General features: G+C 35.5%; 1 protein-coding gene across 1 annotated transcript in view; it reads right to left on the minus strand.

Annotated features, from left to right (window-relative positions):
- Positions 1-21,831, minus strand: part of Gtf2f2 (general transcription factor IIF subunit 2) — a 142,619-nt gene that overhangs the window by 41,070 nt on the left and 79,718 nt on the right. Inside the window, exon 5 of the mRNA XM_047553142.1 lies at positions 17,004-17,085. Within this exon, the coding sequence (XP_047409098.1) occupies positions 17,004-17,085 (82 nt within the window). The remainder of the gene's footprint in view (positions 1-17,003; positions 17,086-21,831) is intronic.

The following is a 21,831-nucleotide window of genomic DNA, read 5'->3' on the forward strand; positions in this document are numbered from 1 at the left end:
TAAATAAATAAATAAATAAATCCAACTTCAAAGTAATGTGCTGTTATAACTACAGAACCTGTAATTAGCTATATACAGCACATCCTTAAAAACAGAGTGTAGAACACAGTGGTGCATGCCTATAATCCCAATAGCTTGGGAGGCTGAGGCAGGAGGATCTCGAGTTCAAAGCCAGCCTCAGCAACAGTGAGGCACTAAGTTACTCAGTGAGACCCTGTTTCTAAATAAAATATAAAAAGGGCTAGGGATGTGGCTCAGTGGTCAAGTGCCTCCGAGTTCAGTCCCTGGTACCCAGAAAAACAGAAACAAAAAAACAATTAAAGCATCTCATATTGGACAATACCTCTACAACACTAGTTCTAGTCAAGATTTTTCACAAAACCACTATTACTATTAAAAGACTGGCATTATATCAAACTTACTGACTTCTAGCAAATACATTTACAACAGCAATGAAACATAAATACAGATAAACCTTACCAAAAATGTTCAACCCTCTAAGAAGAAAACCATGTTATATAGAAAAAATACCAAAGAAGACTTGAATAAATGGAGTGATGGTTGTGCTTCTAAATATAAGATTAATATTCAAAGAAGGTAATTCTTCCTCAAATAATATCATAGCTTCAAACCAATGGGACACTTTCTGAGAAGTACAGTTAGGTGGTTTAGTTATTGTCTGAACATCGGAGTGTACTTATACACATGAAGATGACTACAGTGTCAGTAGGTGATATAATTTTATGGGAATACCACTATGCATGAGGTCCACTGTTGCCCAAAAGGTCATTATGTGGTACATGACTGTAGTTTAAATTAGAGGTGAAATAGCAATCAGGTTACACATATTATTATACTGTTCTTATCTACATACTAAAATTTTATCACCTTGTTAAGAATTCTTGCATGTCAAGACTAGTATTTATCAAAATATGCTCTAAGAACCACTCATCAGAATCATCAGGTTGTCTGTGAACAATGTCTATTTCTAGCTCTAACTCAGACTTACCAAATCAAAAACTCTGGAGGCCTGGTCCTAGAATCTTTATTTTTAATGAAGGTCCCAGCTGGTTTATATACACACATGAAAGTCTGAAAAAGATTAGGTACTATGTAACCCCTATAAACACAGAAATCTGTTTTAGACATTGTAGGCACAATACCTGAAAATGACTGACAAAGAAGGCCTCCTGCCAATATATGTTGGAGGTTTAATGAATGTACATTGGGACTGACTAATAAAACATCCTGATATGTTGTCAACACTTAAATGATTTTTTGAAACTGCATGCTTCATCTAGGATAGAGATTTGAGTAGAGAGCAAAGAAACAACTTTGGCAAACAACAGCTTGATAGAGCACATTTACTTGCATGATTCAATTTCACAGAAAAGCACTTGGAAGATGTCAAGAAATTTAATTAGCAATATTTTATTATATATTTGAACTTCTGCTGGGTGGTACAAGTGTATCACATTAACAACAACAAAAACCAAGTGACCTAAAAGGAAGGGCTTTTAAAATGAGACAGTCTACATATTTTCTACTTTGTGATTTATTAAATATAATGATGTCTGCCCTAACCAGAACCAAGAAAGGGAGGGGAAAAAAGGTCTCTCAGCAACCAAAACAGATGTCACAAGGCCAAGCATGACAGCTCTGGCACTTGACTCATAGGCAAGCCTATTAGACCTTCACTCAGAGACTATTCAGGTTTCTTTTACACACACTATTCATTCTGATGGAATTTTTAAACTGGATTCCTAGCTCACCGGAAATTAAAAACACTAAATCAGAAAAAAGAAGAGCGGATCCAAGAGATAGTAACACAACATGACAAAATGACAGCTGATAGAAGAGGACTGAAGAACTACATAAAACAAGCAAAAGAACTTACAAACCATAATACCCTGGGGCCCATCTTGCAAAGGGGTAATAACCCTATTCTTGATAGTACTTGACAGCATCCACCACCCAATTAAAAAACAGGTGCTCATATGAAAAACTAAATTAAGAGAAGGCTAACATGCTCTCAATAAACTCTGTATGTGAGGTTTGGATATAAGTATAACATGTAATTTAGAAAGATTTTATTCATTAAAATTAATTAAAAACTGTTTTAGTCCAGTTTTCTCCCTGCTCTGACTAAATGATCTGACCAGCACAACTGTAGCAGAGGAATAGTTTATTTAAGGGTTTACAGTTTCAGAGATCTTAGTCCTAAGAAGGCTGGCTCCATTCCTCGGGACTTGAGGTGAGGCAGAACATCATGGTGGCAGAGGGAAGCAGCTTGCATTGTCAGGAAGCAAAGAGAAAGCAACTCCACTCTCCAGATACAAAATATATACCCCATAGCCACTCCGCCAATGAACCACTCCCTCTAGCCACATCCACTTGCCTCAGGTTACCACTCAATCCCATCAGGGATTAATTTACTAATTAGATTAAGACTCTCACATCCCAATCACTTCTCCTCTGAACATTGTTGTATTATCTCACACATGACTTTTGAGGGACACTTCACATCCCAGTCATAAGAAATTTATTTTTTAATTTTAATTTTTAAACTTTTAAAGCATTTGATAACAACTATTTGAAACAGTCAACTAACAGAAACAACTGGTTCCTATAAAGTTCCAGGAAAGAAAAATATTAATATGCCAAACCAACAGAGATAATTTTCAAAGCAAAAATATCCTTGGGAAAAAAAGTCAATTATTTCTTTGTTAACATGTTTAGCAATAGTTATTTTACATAGTTAAATAAGAGTCCATATGGGGATTATTTTTGAAAAAGTCATAGTACTGTATTCCATGAACTATTTTCAACTTGAAGGATAATATTTTTATGAAAAAAAGAAAAAAACATGTAAAGTTTTGTATCACAAAACAGTGCTACTGAAATACATTAATGATAATACAAACAATGTATAAACGGTAGTAATTTAATGAGCTACAGTAAAATGCCATATGGCATTCAAGGTAATTATGTAATAAGAACTGAAAATTCTGTGAACAATGGTATTTGTTGGTCACTACACCCACCTCCTCCAAAAGTGGTGTGCGTACCAGACAGTACTGGTAAACAACAGATTGGTAAATTAATTTTAAATATTTCTTGTTCATATTGATCTCAGGAGGGGAGCACATGTGTGAACATGTGCATGTATGTATATGAGAGGGAGAGAGAGTTTGCATCATTTGGACTATGAAATAAAGTCTTAAAAGCTAAAAAAAAAATCTAGCTGCAGTTGATGAGGCATATTTAGTATTTTTGAAACTATACAGAATGCCACATATCAAAAAACAATCTACCTACAGTGAGTGACTCAAGGGCAGGAACAATGTCTTACTCATCTCTTCATTCCTGGGTGCTAAGAACATAATAGGTGCTCAAGGTTTCCTTACTGGGTTTAGATAAATTTGTGAAGCTTCAGCTGTGAAACCTTTGCAATCATGGCATACAACTGATTTTGAGGGGAAAATCTTCACTTCAGCAAGTAATGGCTTCTCTAATTCCTTTTCCAAACTAAGTGTATTAGTCAACTTTCTGTTACTATAATAAATACCTGAGACAACCAACTTAAAAAGACAAAAAGTTTACTTTGGTTCATTGGTTTCAGTCCAGGATGGACTGGCCCCAAGGCTTTTGATGCCTGTGGTATTCCAACACATCATGGCAGGGAGTGTGTAGAAGAGCAGAATCACTCACCTCATGACTAGAATGCAAAAAAGAGGAAGAAGAAGGGATGGGGTCCCCCTATTCCCCTTGAGGGCATGTCTCTAGTGACCTAAGACCTCCCAGTAGGCCCCAAGTCCTAAAACGTCCACCTTTTGGGGTAGCTGGGAACGCAGCTCAGTGGTACAGTGCTTGCCTAGCTACACAAGGCTCTGGGTTCAACAACCAGCACTTTTGAAAACAAGTTTCCATCTCTTAAAGTTTCTCCTAGCTGCCAATAGTGCGACTCTGGGAGTCAAGACTTTAACAAGAGACCTTTGGAGGACATTTAAAATCTTAACTATAGCAGTGTGATACATGTATTAATCATATCATATATACCAAAGATATACTATTTTAAAAAAGAATTTCATTGAGATTCAAATATCAACTTTGGAATAAATTAAAAGTTAACTGAGGGCTGGAGTTGAACTCAGTGGTAGAGTGCTTCCCTAGCACATTTGAGGCACTGGGTTTAATCTTCAGCACCACAAAAAAATAAATAAATAAAATAAGGGTATTGTGTCCTTCTACGACTGAAAATATTTCTTTTTAAAGTTAATTCAATGTTATGAGAACTCAATAAATAAAAATGTAGCAGAATTTAACAGAGGGAAAAAGTTCTGTTAACTTTAGATAAATCTCCAAAATCAAAGAGGCTAAAAGACTGCAATAAACATTTATTCATGCAACAAATATTACTGAACACTATCATGTGCCAGGTACTCTGGTAGGTGATAGGAATATGGTCAATAAGTCCTAATTAATAATTATTTAATAAAGATAGTTCCACCTTTTGGCTGGAACCACCATCTTCCAGTAATTCACCAAAATGACGAACACAAAGGGAAAGAGGAGAGGAACCCGATAAATATTCTCTAGGCCTTTTAGAAAACAGAGTTGTTCCTTTGTTCACATGTATGTGAATCTGCAAGAAAGGTGATATTGTAGACATTAAGGGAATGAGTATACCGTTCAAAAAGGAATGCCCCATAAATGTTATCATGGCAAAACTGGGAGAGTCTACAATGCTACCCAGCATGCTGTTGGCATTTTTGTGAATAAGCAAGTTAAGGGCAAGATTCTTGCCAAGAGAATTAACTGCATATTGAGCATATTAAGCACTCCAAGAGCTGAGGCAGCTTCCTGAAATGTGTGAAGGAAAATGATCAGAAAAAAGAAGGAAGCCAAAGAGAAAGGTACCTGGGTTCAGCTGAAACGCCAGCCTTCTTCACCTAGAGAAGCACATTTTGTGAGAACAAATGGAAAGGACCCTGAACTGCTGGAACCTATTCCCTATGAATTCATGGCATAATAAATGTAAAAAAAATAAAAGCCTGTGAACTTTAAAAGTGGTTTCCTTAATTGAAAAAAAAAAAAAAGATAGTTCCATACAGTAATAAGTGTTAAGAATATAATAAACCCAAATAATGGCATAGCAAATAACTAGTTTGTGGTCTTGGGAAGAAAATTCCTATTTCACCGAGGAAAGGTCAGGAAGAGTCTATCTGAGGAGATGTCATATAATCTGAGAACTGAGGATAGAAAGGATGCTGCACTAGAAGACCTGGTGAAAAGGCATGTGCTCAGGCAGAAAGAAGAGCCCTGAGACGGGACCGTTCTTGCTCTATCTGATGGACAAAAAGGTAGCCACCCTGGCTGCTGCCCTTCGAATGAGAGAGGAGTGTGGTGGAAGAAGAGGTTGAAGAAGCTTCAGGATGAGATAAGTTTTTAAGTCTAGGTCAGTCAGGATCTTGTAAATTTTATTTAACTGCAATAAGCAGGAACATATTATGATCAGATCTATACTGATGACTAACTGATCTATGAAGAAAGGCTGATAGAAGGAAGACAGAAGTCACTAGTTAGGGCCAGCTTCACAGAGGAGTGCCCTATGCAGTCACTCTGGGCTTCCAAGTAGAAAGGCCCTATGCTTGGTTTAATGCACTGCTGTCACCATTTTGAAATTTTTAATAATTTATGAGCCCATATTTTTAATTTGCTCTAGGTTCTGTAAATCATGTAGTTATTTCTGAATCTGTATTCAGAAGAGTTTCTGCTTAAACATTATTATTAATTCCTTCTTCTGGGTTTTTTCCAAATCTATAAACACATTATGAGAAAAGAATTTAGAGAATCTGTGGACTCCAGAGTCATTAAAAAATCAGTATATAGTACATGATAATTTAAAAAATCTGCAGTACATTTGAGAAGCATATTTTCAAAATAGCACAACTACTTAGTTCATCAAAACTACTTAAAAGAATTCCAGATTTCACACAAACTTTATAGAAGTAAAATAATAAACTACATAGATTCATTAAATCACTTAATGTTCTACCTCTCTCCTGCAGATATAGGAATCTCTGAAATTCAAATTAAGTTATGACACCAAAGTTCACTTTAAAATCGCAGTATCAGAAAGTAGACAGAAATTCCAAACTGAAAGAACAGAACAGTTATATGTCTTATATAAATCTTATGAATGTAATATAGTAGAACCATAGTACTAATAACAGTATTGGTTCAAGTTGTGGTGTTTTAAAGCAAGGGCATCTAATTCTAGAGAGGAAAGAAAGAGTACAAGCTCCCTTCTCTTTTTCCTACTGATAGGTAACCTTTGAAAATGTGAAAGCTGAAAGACACAACCTATTAATAGTCCCTTGGTATCTATCAGACCTGGGTTCAAATTCCAGCTTTGCCATTTGTAAAATGTGAGCCTGGACAAATCACTTGTTTTCTATAACTCAATTTTCTCTTTTTTGAAAGGAGAAATAAGGTTTGCCCCCACCAAAAGCATAGTAACTAAAAAGAACATCTAATTCATATGATACAAAGCCATTTAGGAGGTAAGTGACCCATCTTGCAAGCTGACTTCTCACTGAAAATCATTTTCTCTAGTCTGTGTCTTCTAAACCAACTTATCTTTGACTACTTAAAAACTGAAAGACTGCTTTAAAATAATTCTACTTACAAACTGAAAGGTTGCTTTTAAAAATTCAATTTTCTTTACATATATTCCATGACAACTGCAGTAGTTTCAAGCAAGAAAGGCAATATGAGTTTATGGTCATGACTTCTTGAACTTTGGGTGACAAACTGCTAAGAATATTTAAATTCTGATCATATCAAAGTCTAAATTAGTTCTTCCTAATAGTTAAGTTATAGACTTCATTAACAACATTTAACAATACTAGGCCATTTAGTAGTCTACAGATTCGATGTACTAAATGGGATCCTCATTCTAAAACAGAAGAAAATGTGGTATTGGCTGCTTAGTCAAAACACTTCAGGGCATCAGACCAAGGTTTGAAGGCTCCAGTGCCTGCAAGGACCAGGAAAAGCATCCTAAACTTTAAACTGATAAGAAAACAGGACACAAAAATAGGCCTGCAGCAATCTGTAGGGTGCAGCTCCTTCTTAGGTTTGCCTGTTTTGTAGTGAACAATGGTGCCACATGGAAGGCACATTCATATCAAAGACAACAAAGACTCATATTAATTACTGTGACAGTTTCTAGCAGTTGGCAGTAATGTTTTGTTTAACAAAATCTGTAAATTACCACTATTTTCTAACAGATAATAAAGACTTTTGAGGAAGGATCATGTATTCTAGTCTGTATAATGGCATCATATGGACTAGTTGGCAAGAGAGTTCTGGTTCTGTTTAGGGAATTTGGCCACTTCTGTGGGTCACTTTCAACAGTCAGTTTTAACCCCTCAGATTTCCAACACATGCAACTAGACTAGACCTACCTATTTGGTCCAGGAAGCAGAGATGATTGTCCTGGTGACAAATCCCCCAATAAACTAAAATCACCACTCAATTTTGTGTTTGGAGTCAATCAATCTATAAATGGCATAATTTCAATAACTTCTTTTTTCCCATGGTGGGGGAACAATTCTGCTCACTCAAATACCTTGAATCTAATGGCTTTTATTTCACATTCAGTAATAAAAGGTTTAAAGTCAAATGCCCAGTTTGACTTATGCCCATTATTTTTAAATGTATTCAAAATTAATAGAATAAAAGGGATCAGGATAAAAAGTAGATGCCTAAGAAGAGATAGGTAGGGGAAAAAGAAATAAAAGGAATAGGCAGATAATAAAGACAAACTTTCCATATTCACAGTTTTGCCTCAGGTTAACCCTGTTGATTTTCACTGTGAGTGAACAAAGAGAAATTGTGTACTGAGGTATTTTTATCCTATGAAGCTGTGAGGCTTTGTACAAACATCATCACATGCCAATATTGTTGCTCAGGACTTGATAATTTTAACCTTAAACACAGCTAAATGCATTTTCTAAAAAGCGTCAATTCTGGAGATTCATTAATCAAGGGATAACTATAAATTCTTACTTTAAAATGCTGATCTGGACTAGTGTTCACAGAACATAAAGTTGCTAGAACAAAGATGAACAAGACACAGTCTCTCACCCTCAAGAGTTCACAATCTAGTAGAGACATAGACAAAAGTAATACAAACAAAAAAGCAAAATGTGATTCAGTGGTTTGTTAGAATAGGGGCTTGGTGGAGATAGTTTTTGTCCTGTATGGAGAGAAAACAGCTGCAGAGATCTGACATTTGAAACTATATTTTAAGGAATAAATGGGAGTTTGGCTCACAGAAAGCAGAGTGCTGGCAGATAGCAGGGCAGGAAAGCACATGATGAACATGGGGCAGAGTGAAAGTGACCGGGTTTTGATAAAGTACACACTTGAGATGCAATAGCAACAGAAAAAGAAGAGGCCAGAACCCAGAGGAACTTGCTTTTCTCTGGCCTTAAAAAAAAAAAAAAAAAAAAAAAAAAAAAAAAAATATATATATATATATATATATATATATATCTATATATATATATATATTGATTACAAAAGACTTACAGGCCTATGTTTTTTAAAATGACACTTTGGGTATCTCAGGAGAGCCACCAGCTGAGAAAAGCACAGAGAAGACAGAAAGGTGGGGAATTTCAAAGAAGACAAGATGTTCAGAGAGAGGCAGAATTCAGAACCTGGAAAAACTTCTCCTACTGTAAGTGAAAATAGCAGAAGACTTAAGGAGGAATATATAAATAAAGCTACTGTGTGGGTCAAAACTTTAATTTTTTTCACAATTTTCCCAGAAGTTTTTACACATATTTGGAAATTCTTATTTCATCATGAAAGTATTCTCTAGGGCATCTACAATGCAAAGGCGACAAGAGAGATGGTGCTATGGTCTCTGGAAGAAAGGGGGTGGTCACTACCCAAAAATCTCTCTAAGGAGTCTTCCTTGTACCAAATAGCATTCCCTGTGAGAGCTGTTTTAGGTCTTTTAAAATTTTTAGGTAAACCACCTTACTAGCTTTCTATGGCACAGCTTACTGTTTTTACAATTTTATTACAGCTATTTATAAAATATTCTGTATTATAAATTACTGCATTTAACAAAGACATCCAGGCTAGGGATGTAGCTCAGTGGTAAAGCACTTGTCTGGCATGCATGAGTCTGTGGGTTGATCTCCAGCCTGCAAAATCAAAAACAAACCAATAACTTAATGAAGGCATTCAGCTTCTTTCACACCATTCTTCACTTGTGGATGGGTGATTAAAAAGGAATGATTCAAGAGGAAAAGATGTGGGAACAGGGCAGTATAACAAGAGAAAAGTTGTCTTCTTTCCTTGGGTATCTTTTCAGAAGGACTTTCTGTTCCTGATTTTTTTTTTTTTTAAATCTGTGATTAAAGAAAAAAGACATGAGAGCCCCACATTTAAAAGTTATATACTTGGGTACCTCAGGAGAGTGACCAGACACAGTATCCCTGTAGGAGAGGATGATGAGACTATTTCCAAATACAACCTGGGAAAATTTCAGGATTTGTGTCCTTTACACTTTCCAGAAAGGTTCTAAATATCCAAAAAATAGATTTATAAATGAGATCACCTAAGTTTCTGATGTACACATAATATTAATCATCAAGAAGTCCTTGAGGAGGGCTAGGGATGTCGTTCAGTGGTAGAGCACTTGTCTCTAATCCATATAACCATGGGTTGATCCTGGAACCAGCCTTCCTGTTAGACCTTAAGGAATATTCTTCCAAGATCATACTGGTAGGAAACTGGTCTTTGAAACCAGGCAATCTGTCATTAGAGTCCAACATCTGAGCTACCTGTCCCATTATTTAGAATTGCTTTTTAATAAAATTTTGACCCTTTTTAGAGATAAAATGGTCCTTCCTCAAGGGAAGTAACCAGGGATGTGACTTGTCTCTGAAGAATGCTTCCTATCCCTAAGATGCTTTCTGGTAGAACAGGTTTGTCATGGAACTTGTGACACCTCCCTAAGCCTCCACTCCACTCCTTCCCTGAGCATCAGTCATTTGCTTTGGATGAGGTTGACCCTACCACCTATATACTCACAGGTGTGCCCTAACCAGTTCATAAAATACCATCTTCATTGACAAAGTTATTGTTCAGGAATAGACTGAGAATCTGTGTTGACTCACTGAAGGTAGCAAAGAGTTCCGTTTAATGGCTGGCAAAAAGACAGTCATTTAACTTCAGGGACACCATATGAATAAGAGTCAGGAGTCAGAAGACATCATCTTATTACTAGGAGTAAAGCCAGCTGGGGATAGTTGAGCTGGAGAAAGACAGAACCAAGAAAATGAGAAGAGTAGAGTGCTGACGACACTGTGAACTCCTAGATAAGGCAAGGCCGAAGTTCACAGTAACAGTGGATTCACTATGTAGCCGTGATTTATTTAGTCTGCAGTGGGTTTACTACTTACAAAGGAAACCACACTAACTTATTTAAATACATTAGCTATTAACCTTGACATTCATCAAAATCTATTTCAAATAAGATCACCAGAAGTAAAAATTCCATACCAAATTTCCCTGGTTATAAGATTATGTGAGAAGTACAATATAGTTTCTGTTCCCCAGAGTGGGTTGTTCTCATCAAGAATTTCTAGTATAAATTTTCTAACTGCCAGCACTTTCATTATTTGACTCTTATCCTTCAATTCCTGTAAATGGTAGTACTTAGGAGTAAGTGTAAGTTCCAGTTTATCTGGGACAGTTGCAGTTTACCCTGTTGCTATAGTGTGGTGTTCTCTCTGGCTAGTACCCCACTTTCACTTTCAAAAAGAATCCTGTTTGAATGATAAATGATATGATCTCCTTATTTTTAATTCATCTGTCATTTTAAGACATCTTTAACCATATATCTGCCATTAGGAATCTAGGCAAGTATACAGCATGGTAACCTTTCCCAGGCAAGAATGTGAATCATAACTTGCATCCCCATGTCTGGTATCCTAACATAGGAAAAAGCTCAGATTTTTCACCGTTCTGCTCTCTACAAGTTCTCATATGAAAAGGATTTTCTTAGGTTTCTTTTTGCTTTTGAAGAAAATCCACAAATACTTAAAGAATTAAAAATAACATTTTTAAGGCAATATTTTTAGATGAATTAATGACATAAACATGCAGAGCTTCAAAAGCTATATATTTTCCTACTGCTATGATTTTCCTATAAGAAAAACAAATTATGAAGTAGCCTCATGTTTAAGAAAAAAGTAAAACAGGAATTATTAAATGTGACCATATAATATACTACTCAAAAATTAAGGAGAAATTCAAGAGACAAAATGAAAGTTAATAAAATAACCAAATAAATCAATTTTAATTAGTATATCAGATGTGACCTGATATTAACTACATTTACCAATTTAAAGTAAATCTCTTAATATTCAGATCAATGTGAAAAAATGTCAAATAGAAGTAACAGAACATTTTTCCTCTCCATAAGAAAAGTTGGATTAGTAGAACTTTGAGACTAGTGAAGTTTTATTTTTTCCTTTTCTCCTTTTTCTTTTCATATTTTTCTTGTGGCTAACTAGATTCTTGCAGGATTTTGTATATGATGGGATCTGATGAAAAAAAAAAAGATACAGTGTAGTCATTTATTTTCTTGATCTGAATTTCACTTCTAAAAGGATTTCCACATTTCTTGGGCTTACTGATACTTAATTTCCACCTATATCTAAATGAATGACAGCATCTTACTCACATTTGATTAATATATAATTCTCATAATGGGATAATTCATCAGGCAAAATTTAATAGCAGAAAGCTATAATAAGAATTGATTACTAAAATAAAATTCCCACTGAAATAAGACTGATCATTCTTAAAGAACATTATTTATAAATACATTATTATAAACATTACACTTTGTAATAGTAATTTTTGTTACTAAGAGTTAGCTCAGAGATCATTTGCTAAAATATAATACAGGGAAAACTCACTGATTTTAAAAATCCACTGAACTATGTCAGGACAGGTTCATTGAAAAAGTGCTTTCTCTTCTAGTTCACTGTAACTGGAAGATTAGTCATTTCTTACTCTGTATGTATGATGTATATGTGTGTGCATTTTATTTATTCATTTTACTTTGTATGAATGTTTTTCTGGGGATTAGGGACTGAACCCAAGGTCTCACACATGCTAGGCAAATGCTCTACCACTGAGACACGCTCCCAGACTGTGTTTTTATAAAATGGTGCTACATTTATTTTGCAATCCCCTTCTCTTCAAGGAGCAGGGGTGTGGGTGTTGCATACACATACACACCACACACACACACACACACAACACACACATATGTATGTATAAAAACTGAAAAAAGAATCTAGCTTTCAGAATAGTTCTTAGGGAAAAAACTTACAGAAGCTGAATACTGATGATTCCCATGTTTCGTATGTAGTTTTGCCAATTCCTTTCTACTTTAATTCATTTCAATCCAAAACTGTTTTTGGATATTCATTATTCATAATGTACTATGATGGAGAATACAGAAAGAAAAGAAGAGAGAGAAGGCAAGAAGGAAGAACACAACACTCACAGGATACTTACAATCTTACAGAAGATGTGACTCCCTAACAAGAGAAAACATAAGACAGTATTTATATATATACCATCAAAGAAGAGTAAGTATATGAGAATGCTGAAAAAGAGGGCTGGGCATGGTGACACATATGCATAATCACAGGGGCTTTGGAGACTGAGGCAGGAGGATCACAAGTTCAAAGCTAGCCTCTTCAACTTAGCAAAACCCTGTCTCAAAATTAAAAAATAAAAAATTTAAAAAAAGGAAAGTAGAAAAGAGGAATGCCAGATCCTAATGGATGGGGCAATGTAAACTAGGAGATGGTTTTGTTGAGTGACACCTAGGTTTTTGTGTTTGTGTGTGTGGTGTGTGTGGTGCTGGAAGTTGAAACTCAGGATCCGGTGCATGCTCATCTACTGCTGAGCCTACATCCCAACCTGGGCTGGTTTCAAGGACCAAGAAAGATCTTAGCAGAGATAGATTAGAAGTTCTCGGTGGAGAATGCAGCACATAAGAACAAAGGTATGAGATGGGAAAGTGCCTAGCATATCTAACAACCCCAAGTGTGATACACTCTATGATGTCTACGTAAAGGGAAAGAGCTGAAAATGAAGTTAGAAAATGAGGCAAGTACCAGATTATCAAAAAACTTGAATATCATTAAGGAGAAGGCAGTCATAAGAGTCCCTGAAAAACCTTTGAGCATGTGTGTGAAATATCTAGGGATAAGATATCTCAAGTATTGACTTGCCAATTCTGTTCTCAAACACTTCTACTTTAATGTTACCTACATCTGGAAACCTTACTTTTCATCTTATATTCAATGGCACTGAGAATTTCTACTCCTGTAGCTACTTTAGCACTGGTAAGTAGATTCTTTAAAAAACCCTTTGTGTGTGTTTTGCAGGTTCAATGACTATAAACCCCTAGACCAGAAGAGTATCCTGTGATATTTTTTAAAAAATTTGAGCTTCACCTTAGTGATAATAGCATACATTAAAAATGTTCAGCAATTATAAATAAAATAAATGAGCTACAACTTATTACACATTACTTTGCTATTTTGAGAGTTTAATCATTAGTGTTGTTATTGCAACTCTAAGTACTTTCTGCTTCAAGTCTTTTAGGTATATTGTCAACTAGAATTTAAATAAAACAAACATGGGAACTACAAAAATGTCCATACTCTCCCCTCCAAGGGTATAAATCTTCTTGTGCAATGTATAGGATGGTACGGTGTCAATCTGGGATAGTCATAGCCTGATATGTACCAAAGTCACAAGGGCCATCTCCAACTAGAGAAATCCTCCATCCTACAACCATTCTAGTTTGAGCTAAATACCACTAATTCCATCTCTAAATATCCTCAAAACCTAGTTTCTCACTTCCCTTCTGACTGGAACCATGTTGTTTTTAGTCCTTCATATATTTTATACCTGGGTTATTTCATTAGGCCTCTAGCTTACCTCCTGCTACTAGTTCTCATACTATGGTCAAATGATCTGTCTAAAATACAAATCCTTTCACAAACCATTCAGCTTAAAATTCTTCTGTACCTCTCTATAATAGCCCAGTACATAATTTTGAATTTCTTACATAAAATTTCTTACATAAAAACTCCTTAACATTTCAACCTTATCTTTTGCCATACATTCACGTCATTCAGTAGTTACTAATTACTATGTTATGAACTATTCTAAATATGTGTGTGAGTGAACAAAATAACAAGTACCAAAAAATTAAGCTAAAAACCACCCCCCCAAAACCTGCTCACATGGGAGGTTTAACAGTAGCAGAGAAAAGGTGCAATAAATACAAGTAAACTATACAGTTTATTAGGAGGTGATATAAAGAAAAATACAGGTACAGAAGGAGGTAAGGTGGCCAAGGTAGGTCTTAGTAAAAAGGTGTATTTGAGAAGAGAGTTGGAAGGTGAGGAGCCATGCAGTCATTTGGAGAAAGGCTGTCCCAGGCAGAAAAGAATAGACAGTACAAAAGACCCAATGTGGAACCACATCTAGAGAGCTCAAGGACCATGAGGAGAGTGGTGTGGTTGGAACATAGAGAAGGAGGGGGAAGGGAAAAAGGAGAGGACAGAGAGAAGTATAGGGAGTGGTAGAGTGACGATCCAGGCCCCTGCTGACCATTATCACAAAGACTTGGATTTTACACAGGAGCACTGCAAATAACAAGTGTGCAGAGGAATGGCACCATTTGACTCTGATTTTAAAAGAAGTGATCCTCCTCTGTGTACTACACAGAGAACAGGCCATCAAGGGACAAGGGAGGAGCAGAAACTGGTGAAGGGTGACTGCAGTAATCCATATGATAAATAATGGACGCACCTGTGGATTTCAGAAACTGCCAGACTTCAAAAAGTGTAAATATTAAGAAGGTAAAGTCAATGGGGTGAGGGAGACATCAAGATGAAACCAAGGTTTTCTGACTGTGGAAATGAGAGGACAGACTTGGAATTATCTGAGATGAGAGACTGTTCGTGAACAGGTTTTGGTGGGGATGATCTGAAGTTCAGTTTCTGATATAGTTGAAATGTTTACAGGAATTTATTCAGGTTTTTATATATATATAAGTTTAGCATTCAAGACAGAAGCCTGGGCTTCAGCTTCTGTTATCTCTCACGAATGCTGCATTCCAGGCTTACAGAATGACACACGGATCCCTGAACTATTCCTCATACCATGTTATTGCGTCTGTGTTTTGTTTTATATTGAATATTCTTCTCCCCCGTTTTTCTAACGTGGTTAAACAAAAAAAAGAATCTCAGCCTTCAAGACTGATGTCATCGATCATCTACTTCATGAAACTCAGATGATCATCACCTCCTGACTCACCCCACTTCCCTTCCTAAATCAGTTGAATTAAGGATTAAAATATATAAATGGCTGGATTTTTCGCATAGTTAAAAGGTTAAATTATTTTCATTTTCATTTTGGTAAGAGAAAGGCAGCCATTTTACAAACAGAGCAGGTGGCTTGCCTCTTCATCAGGAATCTTTGAACCCTTTAAAAGAAATGAAGATCACAGAAAAAGATACTGGTGAGCAGCTCAGTAACCAGATTTTGCAGTTTTTATTTTTTCTATTTCAATAGTTATTTAGAAAAGATAAGTCTTCAAAAGACCTGTATCATATGATAACCTTTACTAAACAAAGAATGAACATCTTCTGTTTTCCAAAGCTATTTCTGTTATAAAATGTTTCATTTTGATTGTCATCCATTTTCACTTGCCCTGGGGAGGCATTTAAATAAGAGGAATAATTAGATAAGAATCTTTTTTTTTTTTTTTTTTTTTTTGGGTGCTGGGGATCGAACCCAGGGCCTTGTGCTTACAAGGCAAGCACTCTACCAACTGAGCTATCTCCCCGCCCGAATAATTAGATAAGAAACCAGTTTCTCTGTTCGTTCCCAGGAGACAGAGTCCACATAATTGAGAAAGGGGGGAAATTTAAAAGATGACATAAAATTCTGACACGATCAAGTTCATCAACCAGCCTCTTTCACAAATGAAAATGCTGACATCCAAGATGCTGTTGCTGCCACTGAGAAAGGTGCTCAACCACCACAGATGGTGCAGCTCAGCCCACTGAAGTGGAAGCTCTATCAGGGCAGAGACTATGGGCCATTCTGTGCACATACTGTTTTCTCCAGTTCCTAAGAAAGCACCTGGCAGACAGTAAGGGCTGAATAAACAAACAAGCGGACTCATAATTCTAAATCTCATGGAACTGAAATATAGCAAATAAAAACTATAAAGCAGGTATAATACATTTCAGGGTTTAAAAAATTGTTAACTATTTCAAAGTCATAATATTTGAGATATTAAGAATCTGCAATCATCATCTTTAAGTACTAATTATAAAATGTTATATACACACAAAAGTTGGGGGCAGGATTCTGAAGCAAAATCTCTTAACAGTGCTTAAGTTTATTTAAAAAAAAAGTTCTCTATAGATCAAGAGAAAGTAATACTTCAGCAACTACACTTGCTTTATACAATATGGCATCTAGATATATATTTCCCTATGTGTGTATATTTATGTATATGTGTGTATATCTTTACACACATACATACATACTAGGAAAATTACAGCCTTAGAAAATAAAATAGAGCAAAAGCCTTATTACATGTCTTTAGAGAATCAGGATTTAAAAGGACAACTAGAAAAAGTATCTAAAACTGATTCCAAATATATTAACACAATAGCTTAAAGTACCTCAAATAAACAACCCAGGTTCTGGAAGCTCCTTAGCACCCAAAATACTCTTATTTGGTTTTAAAACCAAACGGTCTTTTAAGCAAATATCTGCAACAATAAATGTAGTTTTCATGCAGTCAAAAGGCAATCTAATCATTTTAAATTGAATCATTTCAAGTTACAAAACACTACCTCTTTAATCTCATGTAGTTTTCACTGGCAGCAGGTCGGCATTCGGCTCTTTGTACCACTATTCCTTCCAATGAGAGTTTATCTTGAATGGAAAGGAAAAAACTGTATTCAGAGATAACATTCTTCATTTTCAATGATGTAATATGAAATCAAATGTAATTTACAGTAAAAATCAGGGAAACAAAAAGAACAGTATTAAGCTTACAGCCGCATCACTAGTGAGAATAGAGAAAAACCTTATTCTTAGTACGAAACTTGACTCTTATCACATTTGTTTCTTGAGCTACTGCAGCCCCTTGCCAATAACAGTTTTTACAAACTTAGTTCTTTATAAATAAAGTGGTTTTAAAGGGCATAAAATCAAACAAAAATTTTTTGGAGGGTAGGGAGGCTATCATATTTGACAGAGAAGTAACTTCTGTAAAACCTGCTAGTTTAAACCACTACATCAAAGATAAGCGTATATGGGTGCACATGCATGTGGGTGAATGTGTACACAAATGGGCAAATAAAATGAAATTCTAGAATGATGTGTGACTAGAAAACCCAGTCAGAAAATACTGTAAAACTGGGCGAGTTACTCTCCGGTTTATACTGTGTACCAGTTTAGACTGTCTGTTACTCTGACTTCTTTTTCTTAGCAGAATTATAAATCTGAATGTGTCAAAAGTGAATCTGCTATGAATATTTGCTCGAAGAGAAAGGTAATTTCCCCTACCACTAGTAATGCTTACAGTGATCCTGACTTAAAACATAGGGGTAACAGAAAAAGGAAACAAAAGCTAGCACTATTGTGTGCCTACTGGGCAACAAGAATTTTGATTCAGTCACAAGATAGACCTTACTATTATATAATACATATATGAATGTCTGACACCAGCTTTATTATAACCTGGAAATGCATGACTGTGGTTAGAAACAGTTATTATTCAGTCATATTTCTATGAGAATTCATCTGGGTCTTAAGAAGAGATTTAGGAAAACCCCTGGCTAATGAGGAATGAATTTATGATTCATCACTTCAGGATGAACGACTTTGTTCATTCTACCAACATTCTAAATGTTTACCACACAAAGGGAACCATCTAAGCATTTAAAACCTATGATTAAGATAAGCACTGTCTTCAAGACACATACATTTCACTGGAAGAGGCAGCACTGAATGAAAAGTAGAGTGTATACAGAGTCACACCTACATGATTTTTACTAGAAGATCTTTCCTCTAGGGACCTTTCTTGCTTTTTGTCTCCAAAATCCAGGGGATTCTGTACTACAGTTCCTAAAAACTAATTACTAGTACACCATGTGAATTCAATATTTCCAGGGTCTCTCAAGGCAACATATGTAATAAATCTCAAGTGCAAGACATGAATGGCTGGAGAGAGCAATGACAAACAGCATGCTTACCTTATACCAAAACATGCCCGGAAGGAAATAATGAAAAAGTCATCATATTCTTATATTAAATTAAAAGACCTAAAAATAATTTCCTCTCATGAGTGAATTTAATAAGATTAAAATTTGAATTTTCTTTTAAAGCAAAAACAAATCTTATATTCAAGTTTGGCTTCCCACTCAAGCTGAAAGTTCTATTAAGAAAAATTCTTCAGGCATTATAGTAATAGCAAGATTGGGAAAATTTTAATGTAAAAGTGTATAAAATGCATGAGGGAAAAAATCTAATACTGGGACATGAATTAATACTTTAAAATACCATTGCTGAAAGTAATTTAATCACAAATCCAAGCATTTATTAATGTTGCATGCTGAAAGAGCTACCTCTTAATACCACTTGTGAATACTCCCCACTTATTCAGCACTATCTACTCCAGGCGGACGGGCTGAATTTAATTTTTAGTTAAAGATTTCTGTAGTCAACCTTCTCTGTATGACATATGAAAGGGTGGAAAGTATGTTCAAAGCACCTGCCCCTTTCAACCTGATCACTACACTCCTCACTATTCTTCAGTCAAGATCAAGCATGTGAAGCAATAAAATCCACTTGCTCAAATCATAATTTTCTGTCCATATCTTCTTTTCAAATCTAAAATAACTTCCAAATGCTACTCAAGTAAAAGGGAAAGCCTTAATCATCAGCCATGGATTTTCTAACCAATTAAATAATCCCACATCTCTGTATGCTTCCTTTATCCCTTCTTCCCTTAAATAAATTTTAAAAAGCTCATTTACTTATGACATTGCCCCCTAAGTATGATTCACCTGCTCTTTTTTTCTTTTTAAAGCCAACACATACTTTCTAAAACCTACAGGAACACATTCTCATATTTTTTCCACTAAACCATGCTTTGCTGCTTCTTCAAAACATTACTTAGGTTTCAAGGGAAAGGTATTAAATATCACTCTTTATTTTAAAAGCTACCACTTGCACATCACTGCTATTACAGATCCCATTCATTAATATAGGAATCTTACTTAGAGCTACTTTGTTGGCCCAATTTGAAAGACCATAAATATTTGAAAAATAAATTGTTTTATTCTCACATATTTATGAAATATTTCCTGAGTGCCTATTATGTAAAAGACCATTCAAAGTATGTCAGATAAGTGAAACACGGCATTTGCCCTCAAGGAGTGCATAGTTGAGTGCCACCATTCTTAAACATGTGTTCTCTGTGGCATATAGTCTTAAAAAGTATAAATGTAGCCATTCCACGTTATGTACATGTCAAAACATCATGTTGACTATAAACGCATACAAGTTTTACCTGCCAATTACAAAAAACAATATACATAAACCAATAGATTTACATTTTTTTTTTAAAGTATAGAAATCCTAAAAGAATTTTTACTTTTTTGAGTTTTAACTACCAATATATATCACATTAGTAACTTATAAATTTTGGAGAATGAGGGTGGAAAAAGCAAAAAGATTTATATTAGTATGAAAATAGTGGTGATCTCACAGACACCTTGAGGGGATCACAGGGTCTCCTCTATCAGGCAGTTCCCAGACCATAGTGTGAGTGCTACAGGTCTAGCGGATCATGAGACAGGTATATAAATCATTTTAATACAACAGAAACACTTTTGATATATTTCCATTTAATCAACCTCCAGATTAGCAAAGGCTCTCATTTCCCCACCATTAAATATAGTGACAGATGCCCACAACTCACTATACACTAGTGGGTAGTAGGTTAATCTCTAGTACTCCCACACATTCTGCTCAAACTCTGCTAGAACTCGTTGCTGCTAGTTTTAATAATTACACAATCTGATTATGTATTACATAAACTCAAATAATGGGTCTAAGAAGGGGAAGATGTTTTTATGAAAACTAGGTTGAATGCATTGGGTAAGTGCTGATATAAAGGTAAGTTGTTAAAAAATACTGTTGAATTAGGTAAGGGTGAGACAACTACATACTGGAAGACAAGCATATAAATCTAGCAGGATTTAATCTGTGTCATATTGTATTTAGGTATATTTATGTTTCCCAGTATCTAAATTCTTAACCGTTTTATGAAAGAAACTCAAGCTGAAAATCCAGCTAAATTATGGGCTTAATTTCCACAAGAAAGAAAGCAGATGGTCAATAAGCTTCCTATACTCAAAACAAATGCCTTATCTTGTACATTTACAAGTTTTAAGATAAACTGAGGCAGGCAGAAAGACATACTGCTCTTTTGTATATGTGTATGTGGTGGTGGGTAAATGGGGAATGTATCCACAGCTTCACACATACTAGAAAAGTGCTCTATCACTAAGATACATCCCCGGTCCTTTAAAAATTTTATTTTGGACAGAATGCTACATTGCCCAGGTTGACCTTGGGCTTGTGATCCTCCTGCCTCAGCCTCCTGAGTAGCTGGGATCATAGATGTGCTTGATATCATTTTAAAAATGATTTCTTGTCTATCAATTTAACTGATGAACTACTGGTTCTTCCTACAGGATTCTACTCTACAAAGGAGAATACACGTTGAGATTCCAAGTGTTATAAAACCAACACATGTAGACAGTATTGGGGTTAAAACATAAAGAGATTTTGTCTAACTGGGGATCAAGGAGAGCTTTGATAGAGAAAGCTGTTTGTGCTGAACCTTAAAGACCAGGTAGGGTTTAGGTAAAGCAGTGGTAGTAAGTAAGGTGAGATGGAAGAGCACTAACAGGGGTGGGAATGGCCTTAGCAATGGCCGTACTGGAATTTGAACTAAGAGACTCAAACCACAAGTCACTGGAAGGACAAGGTAATGCCAGCAATGTGAAGAGAAGCCATACAAGCTCATTCTACCAAAGACCTTGAAATGACTGTCCTTTCTTTCCCTAGGCATGGCTGTTCACTTAACTCTTCTTTGGATTAGAGAAAAATTCTAGGATCCTTCCTAAATTCTTCTCCCACCCTACCCATTTTTTGGGCCAGATTGGTTTACTAATTGGTTTCTGCTACTTACAGCCAGAAGAATGCTAATAAGTTTAAATGTGATGTTGTTTATTTATATATATATCCTGCCACCTAGTTTCAGAAAAAAACATGAGAGAAAAATTTAAAGGGTAAGTACACAAGTACATCCTATAATAATAACTGTAGGTTGCTAGTTAGGATTCTGTCACTAAATAGAAGATGTTACTTCACATCTCTGAGTTTCAGCATCTACATAATGAAGTTACTGGAATTTCTGAGATCTCTCCTAGTTCTTTCACTAAATAAAAACGTGGCCTTTCTCTTCAATTGGGAATGTTTTATTATTTTATTAGTGTTTATTTTGCTTGTTCTAATACTTTCTAAAAGACCTAGGTTTAATTAAATTTCCCTTGGGTAAAAATTAGATAAACTGTTTCTTGGAAGGACAATAATAAAAAGTTA

Source organism: Sciurus carolinensis, chromosome 5 (genome assembly GCF_902686445.1).
Source record: "Sciurus carolinensis chromosome 5, mSciCar1.2, whole genome shotgun sequence".
NCBI lineage: Eukaryota > Metazoa > Chordata > Mammalia > Rodentia > Sciuridae > Sciurus > Sciurus carolinensis.